Source organism: Panthera onca, chromosome B3, assembly GCF_046562875.1.
Source record: "Panthera onca isolate mPanOnc1 chromosome B3, mPanOnc1 haplotype 2, whole genome shotgun sequence".
Classification (NCBI taxonomy): Eukaryota; Metazoa; Chordata; class Mammalia; order Carnivora; family Felidae; genus Panthera; species Panthera onca.
The window spans coordinates 141,691,990-141,713,412 of record NC_138344.1 but is presented as its reverse complement, the minus strand read 5'-3'; the positions used below and the strand labels follow the sequence as shown (position 1 = coordinate 141,713,412).

The following is a 21,423-nucleotide window of genomic DNA, read 5'->3' as shown; positions in this document are numbered from 1 at the left end:
TCCACTCCCGAGTCCGAAGCTCCACACGAGCCAGGGTGGGAGCATGTGCTCCAGCCCTCCTGAGAATAACCGCAGTAGACGAGCTGGGGACACGGCGGTTCGGCTACGGCACCACCCGCCACGTGTTGACATCTGTGATCTCAGTCCTGACAACCACCCAGGGAGGCCGTGACCATTTTGTAGGCAAGGAAATCAAGACTCAGGGGCCAGGCCGCTTCTTCTGTCCACACAGCTGGGGAGTGGTGGGGTCGGCACCGGTGCCCAGCTCCCCCAGTGCATGGGCCCCTCCCATAACCTAGAGTCAGGAACCCCAGGTTTTCTGGGCCCTGCCACTTGGCGAGTGACCTCGCCGTCCAGGGGAGTCATTTGGGAAGTGGGAGCAGCCGTACCGATTTCATAGCCTTGAGACCAGGCTTACGTGAGATCGATCATACACGTGCTGCCTGAATTTAAGGATTTAGTTCAGAAACTGAATGGTTGGACGACTCCTTTGTAGTACAGGCCAAAACAGGCCTTCCCCAGGCTGCTGCAGGGCCCCACCAGAGCCCAACGAGTCAGACCCTCCTTCCTGCAGGTGGCCTTGGGGTGTGGAAGCCCCTCTTCGGGATGAGTGTCTGTAATACAGTTTGCCAGCCTGGCCACCCCCCACCCCACCCCCGCTTGTGATTTCTGCTAACAAGACCCATTTAGTGCATACTCCCAGACTGGCCTCTGGCTCTGGGGCGGACATTCAGTGGCCCTCCTCTGCCCTGTGCCTGGGGCTCCTGCAGGCCAGCTCCCCTCTCCCGTAGGATCGTAGCAGCCAGAGTTCACTGGCTGTCAGAGCTCGGTGGTTGAGTCAAGTTCCCCCATCCTTCAACTCAGACGTCCTTACTAGTGAGGTTCCTCTTGTAGCAAAAATCGCATGGTTTTGGTACGTCTCACCTGCTTCTGTCATTTTGGATCCTGACAGCTGCATTCTGGTCGCCACAACCAAGGCTGCTCTCCACCCTAACACAAACCCGTTTTCCTGCTGGCTTCCCATGAGCAAGGCCCCAGTGGTGCTGAGGACTGGCCAGGCCCACAGCAGGCAAACTTAAGCCACTCTCAGAGGTCTGGTGTCCTGGGGAGGGTCAGCCCGGCTCTGCCGTTCACTGCCACATACCGCAGGTCCTTGACACGGCACCTCATTATCATCCATAAAGTACCGAGGTCATTGGGTTGTCGGGGTTAACTAACGTGATGACGAAGGCACGCCTGTGTGCCATCATTGGACGAGTCCCTGCCCGGGGAGGAGTAGCACACAGGAGGCGCGTGTTCCCCGTGCATCTCCTAAAACATGCGGCAAACACGCCTTTCCTCCTCTTCCTCTCAGACAAGGACTGGGAACTGTCACCTTTAAAACCACCCCGTGGATCCTGGCCAATGCTGTCCCCAAGACTTACGTCCTGGCACTCGAGTGTCTTCCCTAAGGCCCAGCAGTGGCCCGGCGTGGCCCAGGAGTCTGAACACAGGAAGATGTCCGTGCAGGCAGGGGCTGCCCCACGACCCGTGACCCCATGAGACCCCCAGCGCCTACCCGAGGGCACCAGACCTCAGGAGAACCCACTACCGTGTGCTCTTTCTGCTTATTTTGTGTCTTCAATAGCTTTTGCAGTTTGCTTACACTGATTTTGTTTTATAACTTGGTCTTTTTTGTGAAAAAGAGGAAAGCTGAACCCGCACTTGTCTTCATTTTTCCTCCCCGCAACCCCCCCGCCAGCATCTACCCCTCACCAGTTGCCCCTTGCGCAGGGCACAGGGCAGGTCCCGCTCTCCCAGAGCAGCCGCTTAGCGGCCACCACCAGCGGGAGTGGGTGTCCCTGACTCCCTGGTGCCGGAAGAGCCTCTGCCCCTGGTGTCCCCGCTGCTGCTTGTTCGTGGCGTCCAGTCAGTAATCTGCCCTGCGGTCCTGGGGAGAAGGGGTAAACATCTCAACATAGAAACTGTCAGCGCTGCCCCCCTTTTCCCCATCAAAGAAAAATAGGGTGACAGGCCACCTGGGTGGCTCAGTTGGTTACGCGTCTGACTTTGGCTCAGGTCATGATCTCGCGGCCCGTGAGTTCGAGCCCTGCCTCGAGCTCTGCACTGACAGCTGGAGCCTGGAATCTGCTTCCACTTCTGTGTCTCCCTCTCTCTCTGCCCCTCCCCTGCTCACGCTCACTCACTCTCACTCCCTCTCTCTCTCTCAAAAATAAATAAACCTTAAAAAAAAAAAAACAGGGTGACATTTGTACATAGCAGGTTTCAAATGTTTGTGGAAAGAAGGTTGAGGAAAATTTGTCCTCTTTAACTTTTCTTCTCTCATCTCTTGGCCCTGATTTCTCCCAAGATTATCTTCAGCGATTCCAAAAAACCACTTCTGTTCGTTTCCGAGTCTTTCTTCAGTTCCTGAAACTGCATATCTTTAGGTGGGGCTGCCGCAGGCGCTGTCTGCCTCTGTGCTTCTTGTGGGCTCTGCTCTCTCTTACTAGCCCCATTCTTGTGGCTCCCACTCTCTCTTCCACGCGGTGAAGGCAGCAGCCGCCCTTCCGTGGTGGTCTCTTTCACTCTGAAGGTGGCTGGTGGCTGCCCGTCACCGGAGAACTGTAGGCCACCCCTCCCCGCTCCAGTGCAGGCGGTGCTTTGGCTTTCCCAGCTCTGTTCTGTCTCTTGGGGTCGGGGGGACCAGAGCTAATCCCCACCCCCACGCCTCTCCAGTCAGCCCCGCTGGCACATACCCGGGCTTGATGGACGGGGAGGGACAGTTCGTGGGGCTCCTCCTCCCGACGGTGAACCCCAGCCTCCCTCCATCTGGGACCTGATGGGGCAGAAGGCAGTCACTGGCCCGACCACCACCCTCGGCTCGCAGCCAGTTTCCGCACGCGGGGCGGCCGAAACCAACCAGCATCTCTGTGCTCTTACTGGTGCAGGTCAACAAACACGCATTTTCCGGAGGGAGAGACACCGTCGAGGAGCACAGGGAGTTTGGAGGCAACTGTGACGTGGACGTGTCCTTCATGTACCTGACCTTCTTCCTCGAGGACGATGACAGGCTCGAGCAGATCAGGAAGGTGGGACCACAGGCCACAGGGTCCAGCGGTCCCCGGCTCTGTCATAGGGGCCGTGGCGGGGAGGGGAGAGGGGTGGCGGCCAAGCTTACGGGGGTCGGAGCCTCTTAGGGCCCGGGCGTTGGGGACAGGCGCTCAGCCGAGACGAGATGAAAACCGAGGAGGTCCATCTGCTTTAACCACATGCAGGAAGCCTCATAACGGGTAGTTCGTGGAAGAGAAAGCACTGAGTGTGGTGTGGTTCCCACACACACAGGTCTGCTCTTACTGGACACTATGGACTGTCTAGATAGGTTCACACAAGACGGCATCGGAGTTAAAATAGTGCCCCCACCGAGTCAGCAGGTTTGTGTTGCTGTGGTGTTTGCAGATGCTTCGAGGCCCACGCGGGTGAGTCAGGTGTTCGCGGCACGGCCTCTCCGCGAGCAGTTTGCTGAGAAGCATGAAGAAAGAGCCCAGGGAATGTCCGTAGCCTTTGTCTTAGGTTTTCCAGGCCCTGGAATCTTGTGCAAGGAAGTAGTCCCGAATAAGAAAGAGCTCTCCATACAAGGATGTTTAACACTGATAATAGCAGGAAGTTCACAGCAGACTGTACAGCAAAAGGGATGCTGACCGGGAAGGACGGGGGATCACGCAGGCACGGGTTTGCAGTGACACGGACAACGTGCCCATGACAGTGATCGCAGTTACCAGACTGGAAATGCAGTGAGATCAGCTATTCTTAAAGTTAAGAATCTAGGAGGAAACACGCCAGGATGGCAGTGGCTCTCGGCTGCTGGGTGCTGGCTCTGCAGGGGATCTTCCTTCACCTTTGCTGCTACTTTGTACTTTGTGTCAAGTTCGCTCAGTGAGCACGTCCTTCTTTCACAGTTAAATGAAAAGAGAGTCAGCAAAGATTTAGACAAGCTGGTAAAGCTGAAGGGAACGGCCGTTGTTCGGCCTGGAGTCCTGCCGCCCCGAAAGGAGGGCGGGTGGGGCGAGTGGCGGGTCGTGGCTACTCGTCGGGGGGCGCGTATCGCGCAGTTTAAGATGCAGGTTCTTGTTCTGCCGAGCGCCCCCCGTGCACCGGGCCCCGCGTGGGTGAGCCGGGCACGTGCAGCCGTGTCTCACTGCGGTCTGTCTCCCTCCGGGCAGGACTACACGAGTGGAGCCATGCTCACCGGTGAGCTCAAGAAGATCCTCATAGAGGTTCTGCAGCCCCTGATCGCCGAACACCAGGCCAGGCGCAAGGAGGTCACGGACGAGATCGTGAAAGAGTTCATGACTCCCCGGAAGCTGTCCTACGACTTTCAGTAACATTCGTTTTATACACGCTTATAAAAGAGATGTAATTTGCCAGTAATCCCAGCCCAATCGAATCACCGCTATCCGTAGGCTCTGTCACACGGTAATTCCTGGCCTGGAATCTGTAAGCCCTGTGTGTGTATCCATACTGTTTCTTCCTGTGATGCCCTCCTTTCTGTCTCTTGCGGCAAAACCCTTGGGGATTGGGTGCCAGCTAACATTTCATGGTCGGACGGTCCAGCTGGAGTCTCTCCCACAGAGCAGGCCCCAGAGGTGAGACCTTTGGCTCAGTGACCACTGGCCACCCTGTCGGGTCCGCAGGACAGCTGCCATTGAAAACGTCCTGCGGGTTCCCAGCCTACTCTCCGAACCTGCTCTGTGAACGAATGTGGAGCGTGCGTACGCATCCGCAGTCAGAACGTCCCGATCATAGAGTGAGACGTGCTTCGAAAAGTCTATGTGGGAAGTTTAACGGGCACAGATGTATTTCCCCCTGTGCCCCCCAAAATGTAAAAGAATCGCCAGCCAAAAGCTTTGCTGTCCGTTTGGCTAAGAGGGCTCCCAGCTTGAAGGCTGCTCTTCATTGGCCCAGGTTGGCCAGTTCTTATTAAATTGAGTCTTCTGTGGGCAAGACTCTCCAGTTCACTTACCACACTCCAGACCGTGCATGCACCACACTCCAGCAATCGTGCTTTTCCCTGAGCGTACTAATACTTCGTCCCCACCAAGTAACCCTGACACTCCACGCTGAAAGCCGGTGGCTGCTTCGCACTGACGGTGCCCGGGGCTGAGGGGTCTGTTGTCTTTGCAGATCCTTTTGTTTTGACACTTGACTGGCGTGGAAGTCTCTCTGCACAGAGCAGTGCCCTGGGGCAGGTGGATGTAGCTAGACCGCGTGCAGCCGCCGTCACGGCCCTCGGCGGCGCGTCCACGGGAGGCCTGTTGAACCGTGCGCCCTGTATGGTTTTGGAAAAGCGGAAGACCTATCTCAGGGAAAGCCCTTGGTTGAGGTGTCTGTCCTTCCTGGAGGCACAGGGTCCACTCCCTCATGTCACTCGTTGGCGTGAATAAACTTGCTTCAGTCCTGCCTGTGTCTCGGTGCCGCGTCTGGGGTTCGAGGAGCAAGCAGGCCCGCGTCAGGCCCAGGGCCGTGCTGCGCCTGCCGCCAACAGCGGAGGCCTCTCCGAGGGTGGCCCTTGCGTCCCGGGGTCCCGCCAGGGGGTGACGTGGGGCGGAGACACAGACAGAAAATCCCCTTGGTGCTGGGATGCAGGCTCCCAGGAGTCGGCCGGAAGGTAGCCCGTCTGCCTGGTTTCTAGCCCTCGGTGGCCACCCTGGTGCTGGCTGTCCTACGGCGGTGTCCCCGCGAGCGGCGGTGCTGGCCGTCACGCAGCGGAGATGCCCCAGCCGGTGGCTGTCCTCACCCCGCGGGCAAGGGAGCGGCCATGGGGTGGGCAGTGGCGGTGCCGGTGGAGCGGGAGCTGGGCTGTAAGCTGGGCCGGCCCTGCCGGAATGGGAGCCTGGAGCCCTCCCCCCGCCCATCCCCATCAGGTGGGGAAACAGCCTAAGAGAGGGCAGTGGGGCTTGTCCGAGGCCACACGCTGAGTTGCGACTCGGCAGGCCCGTCCGGCCTTATTTGCTGTCTCCACACACACAGAGGGGCCGTGTCACCAACGAGGGTGCCGAGGGTCCCACCCTGGTACCGGTATGTGGTACGACCTCACCCGTCTCCCTTCCCGCCCCCCACCCGACCTGACTCCTGCTGGCCAGGGTCCCCGGCCCCGTCTCGGCTGGCTGCGGCCAGTGGGGCGAGCCGCCACAGAGGAGGGCACGGCCGTGTGGCCCTCCGCAACCACACGACCTCTCGTTACCCCCTTGCACCCACGTCACAGGTGTGCCATGAGGCTAAAACGAGGGGCCGCGTGTGAAGTCGCCAAGGCGGCAGAGCACTGGGGGAGGAGTGTGGAGGCCGTAGACAGGACAGGCTGTGGCCCCTCACAGGCCAGCTCCTCCCCACCTAGGCTGTGGGACCTCGGGCAGGCCTCCTGACCTCTGGGGACCCCCACCCCCTCCCCTGTAAAACCGGAGCAGCCATACCTCACGTTTGGTTCTTGGGAGCAGTACCGTGGGTCAGAGGTCAGGTGACTCACCCAGTGGTCACTGCTGTTAAGGGCCACTGCCCCTCCCGCACCCACATTTTGCTAAAATATAGATATATATATTTTAGGGAACACACACTCCGGAGCGCACGTCAGAGCGAGAACGAGAAGGGGGCTCCCCGCCAGCAGACTGCAGCTCTCCCAGGGAGTTCTGCCCGTGGCCCTTCCCAGAGCCCTGGATTCTCCCGTGAGCACCGGCGGTGGGGGTCCCGGGGGGACCACCCCGCACTTCCCACTTGAAACTTCCAGTGCAGTCTGGACTTTGTCGAGGTGGCCACGGTTAGGGTAAGATCCAGCTGGGCCCGTCTTCTCTTCCCCATTTCTGAAATTCGGGGCCGGGTCCGAAGGGCCATGTCACCTAGCGGTTGTAGAGAGCTTGAGGACCACCGCGGACCAGGCCCTCCTGCAAAGCCACTTCCCCGCCACGGGCGGGGCCGGCTGCTCGGGGACCGGGGATCCCCACGCTCCCCGGCTGCCGGGAGCACTGCCAACGACTGTCCTTCCGAGGCCAAAGCAAATAAATGGGTGCTTCTAGTGGTCTTCCCGCCAAAAGCGGACACAGGGCCCGGGTTTTGACGGACCATCTTTCGCTCGGGGCACCGTTTCCCTAGATCCTGGCTGGAGCACCAGCCTCCGCACCTTGAAGCTGGATGAACTTCCAGGAACCTACTGCGGGATCATCCGCTCATTCCACACCCCCGCTGAGCACCTACTATGTGCTCGGCCCTGTGCTGGATGGAGTCCACATCAGACATGTGCTGCCCTCAGGCGGCTCACAGTCTCGGGTGGAATGGGGTGTCGGGGGTGGGGGGCGGATGAGAGACCAAACGAGGAGCCAGGGTCCTGTGGGGGCCTAAAAAGCAGCCCAGGTCGGGCAGGGAGAGCTTCCCGAAGGAGGTGGTGCTGGGGGTGCCGAGTCAGCCGGGCAGAGGAGGGGGAAGCGTGTTCCTGGCAGAGAACGCAATGTAAGCAACTACTTGGCTCAGGGTGACAGGAGCGGGCTGGGAGGGGAGGGCCACCCGTGTGTCCCGGAAGCAGAACACGAGAGGTCTTTTCGGGGCAAGCACACGCTCAAGGCCAGTGTCTGTGAGTGAGTGTCATCGAGGCAGGTGTTGGCTGGCTTCACCAGAGGGCTCCAGCTGCCAGCCCCAGCCCTGAGGGCCACTCACTACTGGAAGCCACGCGGGTCCGACAAGAGGGCTTCAAAAGTGCAGGCGCGAGTCCCCCCACACCTCCCTCTCGGAGCTGTTTCCTCACCTGCCGCCAGGCTGCGTGGTGACCTGTGTCAGGTACCTGGCGCACCCAGGACACACCCACCCCTCCCTCCTCCAGACCCCCACGGAAAGGTGGCTCACAGCCAGATGTCCCGGCAGCGGAGGGGCCAGAAAGAGGTAGGTTTGGGGTGGGGGTGGGGGGTCAGGCCTCAGGCTGAAAGCTGAATGGCCCCCTGTGGCAGGGCTCGGTGCCCCAAAGGCGCAGGGAGTGGAGCCAGCCAGCGTGCTGGACCTCAGTGTGCCCATCTGCCTAGTGGGAACGACGGCCACACAAGTGTGGAGGCTTGGCCTCTGGGGAGGAGCCGGTCACCCGCCCCACGGACCGCGGAGCAGCACCACTGAGCACATTCAAACAAAAACGTTTTATTGTCAACGGCTCCCCGCGGAGTCTCGGGGATCTCCCAGCAGAGCAAGGGTGTGTGAGCGGGTCTGGCACCAAGCTGGTGGTCATGGCCGTCCGGGCAGTGCCCTCTCTGCGCAGCCCGGCGCAGGGGAGCAAGCGGGCGGGTGGGTGCATAGGCGCTCACCAAACAGAGGAGAGCTGAGCGGGGGCCTCGCGGGGACGGTGGCCAGCGGACACTGGGTGAGTGGACGGAGGTGCAGGGGTGCTCCGAAGACACGGGCGGCAGGGAGAGGCCCCGGGGAAGCTGGAACGACCAACTCACCAAACGTTCAAACGACTGCACGTGACAGATGTCCTCCTCCAAGAGGCTCACTCCTCCCTGGCTCACGAGACCCTCAAGCCAGCCCCAGGCTGATGGCAGAGGGGCCCCTGAACCTCCTCGTGGTCCGTAGCTGGGTGAGCAAAGCCCCAGGCACGGCTGACTCCGGCCACCGGGTGGTGGCTCAACGGGGCCCAGACCCCCACACTCTCCTCCGCCACCTCCAGCTACGAGACGTCTGCAAGCCGCTGGCGGGCCGGCCCTGGGGCGCGGGGACTAGCTAGGTGGACAGGCCGCGGGTGAGCCCCAGCACGGCTTCGTAGGTGACAAAGACCACCATGTTGACGGGGAAGGCACGACAGCAGTTGAGCGTCAGCCCCTTGAAGAGGACCCGCGGCCCCTCCTCCCGAACGCTGCTCACCACGCAGTGCAGGAGGCCCCGGTAGCGCCGCTGGCCCTGGCCGTCCGCCTGCAGGCGCGACTTGATCACGTCCATGGGCGTGGCCACGGCCCAGGCCAGGACCCCGGCACAGCCCCCGGCCACCAGCACGCCCAGCACATCTGCAGGGAGAGACCCGCCAGTGCCCCGGCCGCCAACCGGACGGGGACGCGGAGGAGGGCCAGCGGGGCCCCCCGCGCAGGGGCCCCGCCGTAACGCAGCCCGGGGCTCCCCCCCCACTACCGTGACCCGCGCGAAGCCACGCGGCGGGTCTGGCCCGACTCTTGGGTTGGAGGGCGCCGCGGCCCCCACCCTGGGAGGCACCGCGGCGCCCCGTTTGGCACGACCTCGTCCACGCCTCCTCTCCCGGCCTCAGTTGCCACCTCCCAGGCCCCGGCCCCCCCCCCCTCACCTGGCTGGCTGCGGCCCGTGGGGGTGAGCTGCTCGCAGAGGATGGTGTAGGACAGGAAGTAGGTGGCGAAGGAGTGGCCGTCCCGGAAGAGCAGGGCCGAGCTGCCCTTGTAGAGGCCCCGCAGCCCCTCCTCACGGGCCACCGTGGCCAGGCAGTGCAGAGGTCCTCGGTACTTGGGCCCAGGCCCCGAACTCGCGGGGGGCGCGGGACACGCGGGGGGCGTGGCTGAGGGGCGCCGCTGCTGCGTCTGCGTCTGCAGGCGGACCTTGGCCACCTCGGTGGGCGAGGTCAGGAACACCTGGAGCGGAAGTGGCAGAGATAAGGGGGTGCCCGCCGCTCAGCCCCTGGACCTGGCCTCCGGTAGCCTCCTGTTGCCCACAGCAGCATCGGGGGCCCGGCCTCCAGAAGCCTCCGGCTGGCTCCCTCTCTCTCTGCCCCTCCCCTGCTGCACTCTGTCTCTCTCTCTCTCTCAAAAATAAATAAACATTTAACATAAAATAAATAACATTTTTTAAAAGGCGGGGGGCACGCCTGGGTGGCTCAATCGGTTAAGCGTTCGACCTCGGCTCAGGTCATGAGCTCGCAGTTCGTGGGTTCGAGCCCCACGTCGGGCCCTGTGCTGACAGCTCGGAGCCCGGAGCCTGCTTCGGATCCTGTCTCTCCGTCTCTCTCTGCCCCTCCCCTGCTCGTGCTCTGTTCTCTCTCTCTCAAAAATAAGTAAACATCTAAGTAATAATAATAATAATTAAAACCAAAAAAAAAGTAGCCTCCGGCTGGCCCAGCAGTCACGGTGCAGCAGGGTTCAGAGTCAATGCTTGTGCCTGAGCAACACAACTCTGCTAGCACAGAGTGGGCTCAGCGCACAGTAGGTGTTGGGTAAATATGTGGGACAGTTTCGTGCAGGTATCACAGAATTAATATGTTAATGACCTTTACGTATTACGCAATTAACGTAGGTATTTAACGTAAGAATAATATAACACTAAATGTAGACATTTAATGACATTAGTAAGTAACAGGACATCACTGATGACAATATTACTAACAATACCGTCCGCCATCCTCTGGACGCTCATACCTGTCAGACTCCATGCTGGGGGCTTTCCCTTCCTAACCGTACTTGCTCTTCACCACGCCTCTTACTGACAAAGAGACAGAAGCTCAGAGAGATCCCCTAGCTTGCCCAAGGTCACTCGCCTAACGAGAATCCACTGAGCCCTCAGCCACAGCCCCCAGCCTTCGCCCCGTCTCTGCCCTCACCGAGCCTCAGTTTCCCCATCTTCCGGGCTTGGTGGCCTCCAGGCGGCCGGCTCGGGCTCTCCTGACCCTGCAGTCCCGAGGCCCCCTGTCCCCACCACCCCGCCCCCCCACCCCCCACCCCACCACTCACGCGGACCAAGCCGGAGGCAAATCCCGAGAGCGTGATGTCGGTCTTGGCGGGCTTGATGTCCGTGCTGCCATACCGAAATCGGCAGATGTGTGCCAGGCAATGGCGGTAGGTGCCGAAAGACACGGACGAGACCAGGGACACGGTGCACACGGGCAGCGAGAGGCCTCTGTAGAAGCCCCACACCTGGAGGGCAGGCAGACGGGACCAGGGGGCCCAAATCAGGCTGGGGGCCCGGCCAGGAAGAGGGCCGTCCAGAGGGGCCCTGGGCCAATGGGACTGGGTCTCACCCCTGCTCTGCCCTCCCTTGCCACGGGAACCTCAGGCCAGTCTCTTACTGCCTAGGGCCTCGGTTTCCCCAGCTGTAAACTGGGGATCGTAATACCCCACTTTCGAGGTTATGTGAGGGACTGAAGAGACAGAGGGCTAGGCTGGGCTAGGGCAGCTACTCGATGACGGTGACGATGGTGATGATGCGGGATGGCATGCTTCATTTGTTCACCCCCGGGCCAGCGTCGAGCCCCAAGTTCACGTGAGTCCCTCCTCTGGACCAGGCTCTGAGCTGGACGCCGGGGACACCTAATGACCACCCGGTGCCACTTTCAAGGGATGCCCAGCCTGGAGGGGACAGAAATGCAAACACTCCGGGGTCCCTCCCTGACCCTCAAAGGCCCCAGGTGCCACCTGTGGACCCTCTCCTGAAGGCAGGACCTCCTTCTGAGCACCTCCTGTGTGCTGGACGCCTGACTCTCGTCCTCAGAAACCCAGCAGGTTGGTACAATCATCCCCATTTGGAAGGTGACAGAGCTCAGAATGGGGTTCAGCATCCCCTGGCTGGTGGGGGTCTGAGGCCCTGACGTCCCCCTGCCCATTACCCTGGCCCCAGGCCTACCCGCTCTCGGCGGTACGTGTCCCAGACGCAGTGCCAGATGCCCCTGTACTTGGGCTCTGTCTGGATCTTGACCTGAGAGAGAAGCAGGCTTCAGGAAGAGGTGGCTCCAGGCCTAGCACAAGGCCAGTAAGCCTGGGAGAGGGAAAGAGCCAACCCCTTGATCGTCAGCGCCGTGCTGAATGTGGGCAGAGCGGGGACCAGGAGCCCCCATGTGAGACAGGAGACCTAAGGCACAGGTGAGACGAGGGGCTGACGTGGTCCTGAGGGGCATGGGGAGGGCTGGTCTGATTAGCATGCCGGAAAGTTCTTCTGGCCACGGATGGAAGCAGGAGACTTGGAGGGTAGCCTAATCCCAGCCAAGGGCCTTTGGGTGGGCGGCGGGGGCCTGGCTGTCGCCATACCTTCACCGTGTCCAGGGGGTAGCCCACAGCAACACCGCAGACTCCTGGAAGGAAACCAGACGAACCGGGTGAGGGGCAGGAGCAGGTGAGGAGGGGGGCGAACCCTGACCGGCTCCCGCCGAGAGCAGCCCCACGCTTCTCGTCCACGCGGTGTCTCATCAACGTTGATATCGGTGTTGACACAGAGAAGGAAACTGAGGCTCCGGAAGGTAAGGTCGCTTCTGCCAAGCTGCTAGCAACTTCTCCTTCCATGTCTTGGCCCAGGGGTGCCTCGTGCCGAAAGCCCGAGACGCTCCACGGCCTCGCCCCTGGCGTCACGTTTTGGAAGAGCCTTTGCTCCGACACTGGCTGGGCCCCGTCTCCCAGCCAGGCAGCTCTTGCCCTCAGGCCTGTGAGGGGTTTGTCTGCCTTTGGCTGCAGGGTGTGTGTGTGGAGAGGCAAGGACCCAGCAAAGGCCGGCAGGTGGGAAAGCCCACGTCCCCCAGGGCTCTGTGAAGGACCGCCTGGAACCACAAGTCTGCATGGAACAGAGTGGGACGTGAGGCTTCCTAGACCAGGGTGCTCTCTCCGCAAAGGGCCAGGTGCCACTATCCTGTTCCTTTCTCCCTTCCTGACAGCAGACCTCAATGTCTAAGCCCCCAGAACCACCATGGAGAAGCCAGAGAGCCACAGACCCCTGGGGTTACACACCCTGGGGGCCAGGGGTGGCCTGGTGGTGAGAGCATCTGAGGACAATAAGGCACCTGGGGGCTGTGCCCTATTTACTAGGCATCCCAGGACTCAATAAATGTGCGTGAATGAAAGAACAAAGTGAATGAATAATGAATGAATGAGTGAATGAACAAAGCAAGTGAAGCAAAGGACTGACTGAATGACTTGATTAGAATTACCCTCCTTGACCCTCACACAGCTAGACCTCACCAAACTCCTACTCATCCATCAAAGCCCTGCCACAGCATGACCTCCCGTCTGGGGCCCGCCCTGACCCCTGTATCTGGCCTGCCTTCGTGCCGGAAACCATGTTGATCAGAGCCCCTGTCATGTGGTTTTGCTGCCGCTTCACACACGTCATGTCTGTCCTCCACAAGGCCCTCGTCTGATCTGGCCTGGAGGGAAAATACAGGACTCGGGAGCCCTTCCTGGCTTTGTGATCTTGGGCAAGTCAAGCCCCTTCTCTGAGCCTCCTCCTCAGAGGGCCAACATCCAGGGAAGCAGCTGGCCTCAGGCCCGGCGCATGGTAGGACCTCAGAAAGGTGGCTGGTGAGGTCAGGGCTCCAGTCTTTCCTGGATCGGCACTGCTGTCCCCTCCTGACGGGAGGAGAACAGCCCACACCGTTCCCAGCAGCATCGACCAGCACCCACGGCTGTTTCCCAAGACGACCAAGGCCAAGGGTGCCTCACCCAAAATAGCCTCACAGTTTGCAGGACCAGCGGCCGGGGGGAAAGCCCCTTCCCAGCCTGTCTCCTAACAAGCCGGTTATCTCTCGGGATTAGTCTTTCGCAACCAGCCCTTTCCCCAGAAAGGAAAATAGTTTGGGAACCCAGCAAGGCCGGAACAACATGCATCCTGCCAGCGGGTGGGGCCAGGGCTTGGCGGGGCCTCTCCCCCTCCACGCCACCCCCAGTTTCCAGACCCGGGCCAGTTTGTCCTCAAACTCCTCCCCGACCTCTGGTTCCTTCCCACAGCTCAGCCATCCCTCCCCACACTGATGACCCCCTGGCACAGGGAGAGACCACCTCCTGCCCCCCCACCCCCACCAGGTGTCCCCACCCCCAGACCTGCCTGGCCGCCTCCCAGGCTGAGACAGCCAGGCCAGAACAGACTCCTGTCCCCACACCTCCCCCCGGCACCTGCGGCCCACGCCGGGCCCTGACCCCTTCCGGGGGCCCCTCAAGCCCCACTGCTGCGGGAAGCCTGCTCTCAGGCCACAGGACGTCGCAGCCCCTCCTGGTACCCCTGTCCCTGCCCGTTACCTCCGATGGCTCCAGCGACAAAATCCATGGACAGTGTGGTGGTGTCGGGGGGGAAGGTCCTGGGGTCTGCCTGCCTGCCAACGGTCCGCACCACCACTGGGGTGGCCCCAAGAGCAACTGGGTCGGCTCCTCGCGGACCTTAAATACCTGCGGCCGGGGGAGGGACAGGAAACAAGAGCCCGCTGACCAGTGGCCCCGAAGGCAGAGGCCATGCGGGTCGATGCCCATACCCAGGCGCCGGGGAGCTGGCCTCTCTCCCGCCCCACCCCCCGAAGGACCCTTGTCCCAGTGCCCTCAGGACCCAGGTGTCAGGGAAACATGGGAGAGGCCACAGGAGGTGGCAGGCTCACTTCCACGCTGCCTGCAGGGCTGGGCCCCAGGCCACGTCCTGTCACCTCCAAGGAGGTCCAGGGATGGGGCTGTGCTGACCCTGTCCCCTCATGGTGTCCTCGGGCCTCCCCAGCTCCCCTGGAATTGCTCCTGCCCAGGAGCCCTCCAAGTCCCGTCCTCACTCGTTCAACAAACACCACTGGAGCTGAGGCTGAGCTGAGGCTGATAAGACCCGGTCCCCGTCCTCACGCAGCTCCGGCTGGCAGGAGGGGGTGGGGGCGGGCACAGGCGGGCTGCAGGGCTGTCCCCGCTCCGGGAGCAAAGGCGGGTCACAGCCCAGCGTCTGCCCCACGCGCTTCTCACTGCCCTGGTCCCGCACTGTCCCTGTGCACCCACATCCGTCTTCTGCTCCCCCGGGCCCGGCCAGGTCTGCCTCCACGCGGTCCCCAGCACCCAGCACCGACTGAGTGGGGACCAAGCCCTGATGGACCCACTGCTAGGGACTGGGCTGCTGCCCGGCCTCTAACTAAGCCAGGGCGCTCCTGAAGGGGAAGCCACTCCAACAAGAGGTCGTTTGCAACCATTATAAAAACAGTGACCGCCCCCCAGCAGCGTACCCCTCTTTACGGTTTCCCAAGCACTCCTCCTCTGCCAGCTGACACGATCCTCATCACAGCCCCGGGAGGGAAGCAGGGCCGATGGTCCCCATTGTACAGATGGAGCCATCGAGGCCCAGAAGGGAGATCTGTCCAAGGCCAAGCAAGTGGCAGGGCTGGATGTGATGGAACACTCTGGAAATACCAGCGCCTCTCGGATGCCGAGGGCCAGGCCCTGAGGCCCATGAGCTCTGCCCCCGTGGCTGTCACCCCACGGGCCCTCCCAGGGGCTCAGCATGTGCTCCCACATGAGCCACAGGGCAGCGCTTCAAGGGGGCCACGCACTTGCCCAGGGTCACACAAAGTGAGTGTCCCGCTGACCAGAAAGCTGGCAGGACCCGGGTAGAGGGGCAGGTGGTGATGTCACAGGGTTCGGACAGACTGGTCCAGGTGGCCCTCAGGTCAGGGACTGTGTGTCTACCTGTCTTCTTGTCTTCTGATGGGCAGATGCAGACCAGCCTTGAACAGGCTGGGTGTGACGGGGCCACATCCCCTCCTGCCCAGCTATTGCAGGGTGAAGGGGGGACGGGTTGGTGGTGGCAGCTACCAAGGCAGAGGGCAAAGGGCGGAATGCAGCCCGTCCCAGGTCAATCCTGCCACCCATCCTGGCCTTTAGAGAGACACAGCTCAGTGTCTGCTTAGGGGCCAGGCTGTTTGCATTCAAATCCCAGTTCTGAGGCCACAGCAATAACCACACAGACAAAAGTCCCCGCCCCGTGGCTCTTACATTCTGGGGAGAAGGGAACAGACAACCCAGAGGTAAGGAAACTGCCAAACAGCAGGGAGTGCCAAGGACAGGGGCAGAGTAGGGAGGGGACAAGGTGTGTGTATGTGGGGGTGGGCAGCATTGGGAAGAGCCGCCCAAGACGGTGACATACAAGACAAAGGTGTTTTCTCAGTCGCTGCAGCCAAGTTTCACCTGCCCTTTGTCTCCCGAGCAAACATGCCCAAACTTTACCCTCTCTGCAGCAGAAACAGAAAACATGCCACCTCACTGTTTGGGCTGCTTTGGGACAGGTCTAAAGGTTCCCCACCCAGCCGTGAGCTTCTGGCAGGCAGGGCTGGGCCAGATTTGTCTCTGAGCCCACAGCACCCAGCAGAGGACAGGCACCCTGGGGAGGCCGGGTGAATAAATGCATGAGGAAACAAGTCAGTGGATGGATGGGTGGGTGGGTAGATGGATGGACAGCTGTAAATACAGCTGTAAATACAGCTGTAAATACAGCTGTAAATAAAGGATGGATGGATGGATGGATAGATGGATGGGTGGATGGACGGATGGGTGGATGGGGTGAGTGGGCGGGTGGGTGGGTGGATGGATGGATGGATGGGTGGATGGATGGATGGGTGGATGGGGTGAGTGGATAGGTGGATAGATAGGTGGGTGGATGGATGGACAGACAGATGGACTAAATAATGGACAGGTGGAAGGACAGATGGACAGATGGAAAGATGAATGGATGGGGTGGAAGGGTGAGGGGTAAGTGGACTGACAGTTGAAAATACAAATGAATGACCCCCCCCCCCCCCCCGCCCCAAGGCAGGTGGAGTCACCTGCTCTCACTGGCTTGAGCTGACACAGGAGGTGACAGGCCAGTGGGTTGCTGGGCAGGCAGAGGTCTTGGCTGGGGAGAGCCCTACACGGTCTGGGGAGAGCTCAAGCTGGGCCCCCACAGCCTGGGTTTGGCTCCAGGCTCTGCCCTCTCAGATGTGTGACCGTGGGCCAGTAGTGTTACAGCTCTGAGTCTAGCATGGATAGGAGAAGGCACAGGCCAAGGGAACCCTCTGGGGCCGTTCATCTCAACGGGCAAGCATTACCATTATTAGCACCGAGGCCGGCTTCAGGCCTCCTCCAGCAACACCAGAGCCCCGCTGAGCGCAGCCCTGCTCAGCCGGTCTTCTAGAAGGAGACACACATCACACAAACAACCCAGGCCTGGGCGGCCGCAAAGAGCTCTGGGAAAGGGGTTGGCACTGGCCCCACTAGGCACAGGGACTTTCTGGCCAAGGGGCTTGACACATTCCAAAATCCATTGTTACATTTCACAAGAAAAGGAATAAGTTATTTTTTTTTTTTAAAGCCCTCCAGACAGAAGAGAGGCAGCAGAGTGAAAGCCCCACGTGGAGGTGTGGGCCCTCCTTTCCCATCAAATGCAGGCAAACACAAACATTTTCTTTTTTACTATCATTTTGTGATTTGCTTCCGTCCTTTATCAACATGCCTGGGACGGCTTGTCACCACGGTTCCTGCAAATTCCATTCCTGTGCCCGTCCACGGGTGCACGTGGTGTGGCCAAGGGGTACAGTGCAGGGCGGCGACGGGGGGGGGGGGGGGGTGCAGGAGTGAGCCAGGCTGCCTGGGCTCGGCCCGTCCCCACTGTGTGACCCAGCTGAACCCCTAGCCCACCTAGTGTCCTCGTCCGTGAAGTGGAAATTCTATTGCCTACTGCTGTACAGCTTTGGGAGGACCGAAGGGTCAGTGGCTGTAAAGTTCTTGCAGGCACTCCTGGCAGGCAGTGAGGCACTCTAAATATCACCGCCCCGACTTCATTCATCAGTGATACACGTTGGCTTATTTCCAGTTTATAACAGAAAGGCCTCCCATAAGCCTGCTTTGGGGGGTTTTGTCCTTTCGGGGGAGCACACTCAGAGGGGGACGGCTGGGTCAAAGACACCTGCTCTATCCGTAATTTTCACACACTTTGCCACTGGGGCAGGGTTTGGAGAGGTGGAGGAAAGGCAGTGGGGTTTCTGGGCGAAATGGTTCAGGGGCCCGGAGCGGGCACGGGGGCCCAGGCTGGCCCCAGAGACTGCCAGCCTTGGCATTTCCAGAAAATGGGCCTCCACGGCCAGGAGAGCCCAGGCTCTCACCCAGCTCGCTCTGTGACCGAGAGCAAGCCACGGACCCCCCGAGCCACGCTTTCTACATCTACATCTATAACACGGGACGGGAGACGAGAGTCTACGCACTGGGCCTGGGCCCTGCTGTGCTTTGATCTACGTAACACCCGGCTGGTTGCTGCAGACCGCACGGCCCCAGGCGGTGGGTAAGAATGCACCCATCTTTGGAAGGAGGGGGTCTCCGGGTGTGGCTGGGGTGTGGGGTGAGATGAGCCCCAGACCCAGTCCTTCTGGACACCCTACCCTTCCTGACATCCCGAGGGGTTAGGGCCCCGGGCCTGGGGTCTCTAAGCCTGTGTGGCCCCCTCCCCGGGAGGGAGGGACCTCAGGGCTACTGAAAGGAATCTAGTCAAAGCCCCCCCGCCCGCCGCCCCCCAGCCAAGCTTACAGACAAAATTCACAGGTGTCTGCACTTGGCCCGAACTCTGTTTTGCTCGGTTACAGGGCCCTCCCTCCCTTCTCAGAAAATAGACCACAACTACAAAACATATTCTTCTCTAGCCTGACCACAGCCCACATCCCGGACAAGCCCCAGACAGAGCCCCTCCTGGCACCCTCCTGCCCTACCTGGCCACGTGTGGACCCCTCCCCACCCCCCACCCCTCCACGGGCACAGCTACAACCCTCCCACATCCTTCCAGACCCCTCAGAAGGCCCCTGACAGAAACTCGGGGCCGACATCCCTCCTGATGTCTGGCCCTTACCCCCCTCGCAAGTGAATCCCCTCCGTCCCCACTCATGGCTCTACTTGGTGCGATTATAGGCCGCTCGTGTCACCGGCCACCCCAGCAGCTACAAAGCATGTAACAGAGCGCTCCCTGCCGCCTCCCTGCCCGGGCACTGCCTTTACCCCTGACGTTGGCACAGGCTTCAGACTCAGGCTCCCGGCCCCCTGGAGCCACTCCCGTGGGACAGACGGGGACACTGTGGGCCAGAGACAAAGAGCAGGCGGGAACCAGCAAGGAGAAGAATTCGAGGCCCGCTCTGCCGTGATGACATCGATGGACTCAATCTCCTAGATGCAGTTTCTCTATCGCCAAACAGGGACAACAGCTACCCCGGGACAGGGGTCGAGGGAGGTAAGGACCATCGGGGCTCCTGAGGCTAGGAATCAGATGCGGCAGGGGTGGGGCTCGGAGGGCCGGCCAGCAGCGTCAGGCCTGACCCCGCTGCTGACGAGTCCCCGAACTGTCGGCCCCTTCAGCTCCCGGGCCCGGCCCTGCCCACACCCTGGCCTCGCCTCTTGCTCCCTCGGCACCCAGGCCAAGGCTCAAGCCCTTCCTGTCCCGCCTCTTCCAGCATCTCCCAGACCGTGGCGACCCCTTCACGCCTTGCCCGGGAAGCATCTTGAACCCTGGAGTGCACTGGCCCGAAGGGCTGAGATGGTTGCTGGCCCGGGGTCGTCGTAGGTGTTGCATCTGAACAAGGTGACCTCTGATCCCCCCCCCCCCCATCCAAGATGCAGGGAGTTGGACTGAGGAACAGGAAGCCCCCTCCAAAGCGGGACCTGAAGCCTGAAGCCTTCTGCCAGGCAGGCATTCGTTCACCCGCTCATTCCGGCGTGCGTGTTCCCGTGCAGGCCTCGTGCTGGGCACTGGGGTCCAGAAGTGGCCTAGATGCTACCCTCGCCCCCCTGCAGGCCCGGCCCGGCTGGGGAGTATATACTATCCATTCTCGCATAACAAATTATCCCCAAACTTAGCAGCTTCAGATGCCACATATTTATTACCTCGCAGTTTCTGAGGGTCAGGAATCGGGGGAGAGCTTGGCTGGCTGGCTGTGGCTCAGGGTCTCTCGCGAGGCTGCGGTCAAGCCGTGGGCACGGGCTGCACCATCTGAAGGCCTGACGCGGGGCTAGGGGGACCCCCTTCCAAGGTGACTCTCTCGTGTGGCTGTCGGCTGGAGGCTTCGGTTCCTCAACGCAGGGACCTCTCTACAGGACTGGTCCCCACATGGCTCCCAGCTTCCCCTGGAGCTGGTGATCCAAGAGGGAGAGAAAGGGGGCGGCCACAATGCCTCGGTGACTGTCTTGTAAGTGACACAATGTCATTCCCAGCAAATACTTTTTCTTTTACTAAATTTTTTTTAAATGTGTATCTTTGAGAGATTTTTACTCATTTTGAAAGAGCAGGAGCAGGGGAGGGGCAGACGGAGAGGGACACACAGAATCCGAAGCGGGCTCCAGGCTCCGAGCTGTCGGCACAGAGCCCGACGTGGGGCTCGAACCCATGAACCGCGAGATCATGACCCGAACCGAAACCAAGAGTCAGACCCTTAACCGAGTGAGCCACCCAGGTGCACCCCCCCCCCCCGACCCAGTGAATATTTTCTATTTACTAGAAGTGAGTCACTCACCGTAGCCCCACACTCAGTGACAGGCACATTAGGAAGTAGGGAGTCTAGGAGAATTAGTGGACGTGTTTTCAAGCCGCCACAGAGAGCCAGGGATGGAAACGGGTAGGTGTGGCCAGCCTGTCACAGAGAGAAGCCAGTCTCCACTGGGGCGGTCACAGAGGCCTCCAGGAAGGGGGGGCACAGCTGAGCTGCTCGGGGAAGATGGCAGGGGCTCCCAGGAGCTCAGGCGACCGGGCATCCCACCCCCCCACTGGACCAGCAGGGAGTGGCCCCCAGCCAGCCCCACGTACCACCCGGGGGACCGAGGACAAGGACTCCAGAGAGCAGAGCCCAAAGCAGCAAGGCAGGTGGGAGACGAGGGACCGTCCACATGATGCGGCCCCAGGAAGATGCTGCCTGGCCGGGCGGCGGCACAAGGCCCTTCCTTCAGGGAGAGGTTCTGGAACAGGGGGGACTCCAGCTCCAGGATTCTGCATTCTAGGATGCTGCAGGCTTTCTCTCTGTCCCTTCCTCCGCCTGTTTCTGGAGCTGCCCCAGGCTCCTCCCGCGTCTGTCCTCCCCGAGGGCCTGCCTGCCACATCGGACTGTCCCCACGCGCCTCTGGGCTCCGTGTGCGTCGTTCTCTGTCTGCCGCCACGCCGTCCCCCGCCTTCCGTGGTGTCAACTCCAGCTCACCTTACCACCGGGACCACAGCCCAGGTGGAGACACACTGCCCTCCTCTGGCCACTGCCCTCGGATGCCCGCCCCTCACACAGGCCATCCGCCCGGGTGGGCGGTCTGCTCTTTCGTCCCCCAGACCAGACGGTGTGTGGCCCCAGGGAGGGCACAGCCAGGTGGGCTCACGCGGGGCCCCAGCGCCAGCCCAGAGGGTGGGCTCCAGGAGGCCCGTGCGCCACACGACCTCCGAGTGGGCGGCAAGCACATGCTGTCTGCCTCACCTGGCTGGGCGCCTCCGCCCAGCTCCTCTGTCCTGACCGGATGGCCCGACCCAAGCTGCAGACCACCGCTGGGGCCCCCGGGTCCGGCACTCTCGGGCAGGCCCCCTGCAGGCTCTATTTTTATACTTGAAGCATTTGCCCTGCGTTTATTTATATCATTCCCATCTTGAGTTTCTGGTCATCTCACAACCTGGCCGGAGGCTGGGGCACCTGGGTGGCTCAGTGGGTTAAGAGTCCGACTCTTGACTTCGACTCAGGTCATGATCTCGCGGTTCGTGGGTTCAAGGGCC

General features: G+C 61.1%; 3 protein-coding genes across 4 annotated transcripts in view; 2 read left to right on the top strand and 1 right to left on the bottom strand.

Moving 5' to 3' along the window:
* The window catches only part of WARS1 (tryptophanyl-tRNA synthetase 1), a 31,828-nt gene extending 26,389 nt beyond the window's left edge, over positions 1-5,439 (top strand). For both annotated transcript variants that reach the window (XM_060620750.3, XM_060620751.3), the window contains exons 10-11: positions 2,931-3,071; positions 4,203-5,439. In XM_060620750.3, the coding sequence (XP_060476733.1) occupies positions 2,931-3,071; positions 4,203-4,364 (303 nt within the window). In that variant the 3' untranslated portion in view covers positions 4,365-5,439. The remainder of the gene's footprint in view (positions 1-2,930; positions 3,072-4,202) is intronic.
* Positions 5,440-8,128: 2,689 nt separating this feature from the next.
* Positions 8,129-21,423, bottom strand: part of SLC25A47 (solute carrier family 25 member 47) — an 18,688-nt gene continuing 5,393 nt past the window's right edge. The window contains exons 2-9 of the mRNA XM_078447862.2: positions 20,195-20,311; positions 19,569-19,814; positions 13,953-14,099; positions 11,979-12,022; positions 11,578-11,649; positions 10,689-10,871; positions 9,299-9,596; positions 8,129-9,008 (exon numbers count right to left, since the gene is read on the bottom strand). Coding sequence (XP_078303988.1) covers positions 8,728-9,008; positions 9,299-9,596; positions 10,689-10,871; positions 11,578-11,649; positions 11,979-12,022; positions 13,953-13,980 — 906 coding nt within the window. The 5' untranslated portion in view covers positions 13,981-14,099; positions 19,569-19,814; positions 20,195-20,311 and the 3' untranslated portion in view covers positions 8,129-8,727. The remainder of the gene's footprint in view (positions 9,009-9,298; positions 9,597-10,688; positions 10,872-11,577; positions 11,650-11,978; positions 12,023-13,952; positions 14,100-19,568; positions 19,815-20,194; positions 20,312-21,423) is intronic.
* SLC25A29 (solute carrier family 25 member 29) overlaps positions 18,721-21,423 on the top strand; it is a 21,577-nt gene continuing 18,874 nt past the window's right edge. Inside the window, exon 1 of the mRNA XM_078447860.2 lies at positions 18,721-18,918. The gene's annotated coding sequence lies outside the window, so the exon portion shown is untranslated. The remainder of the gene's footprint in view (positions 18,919-21,423) is intronic.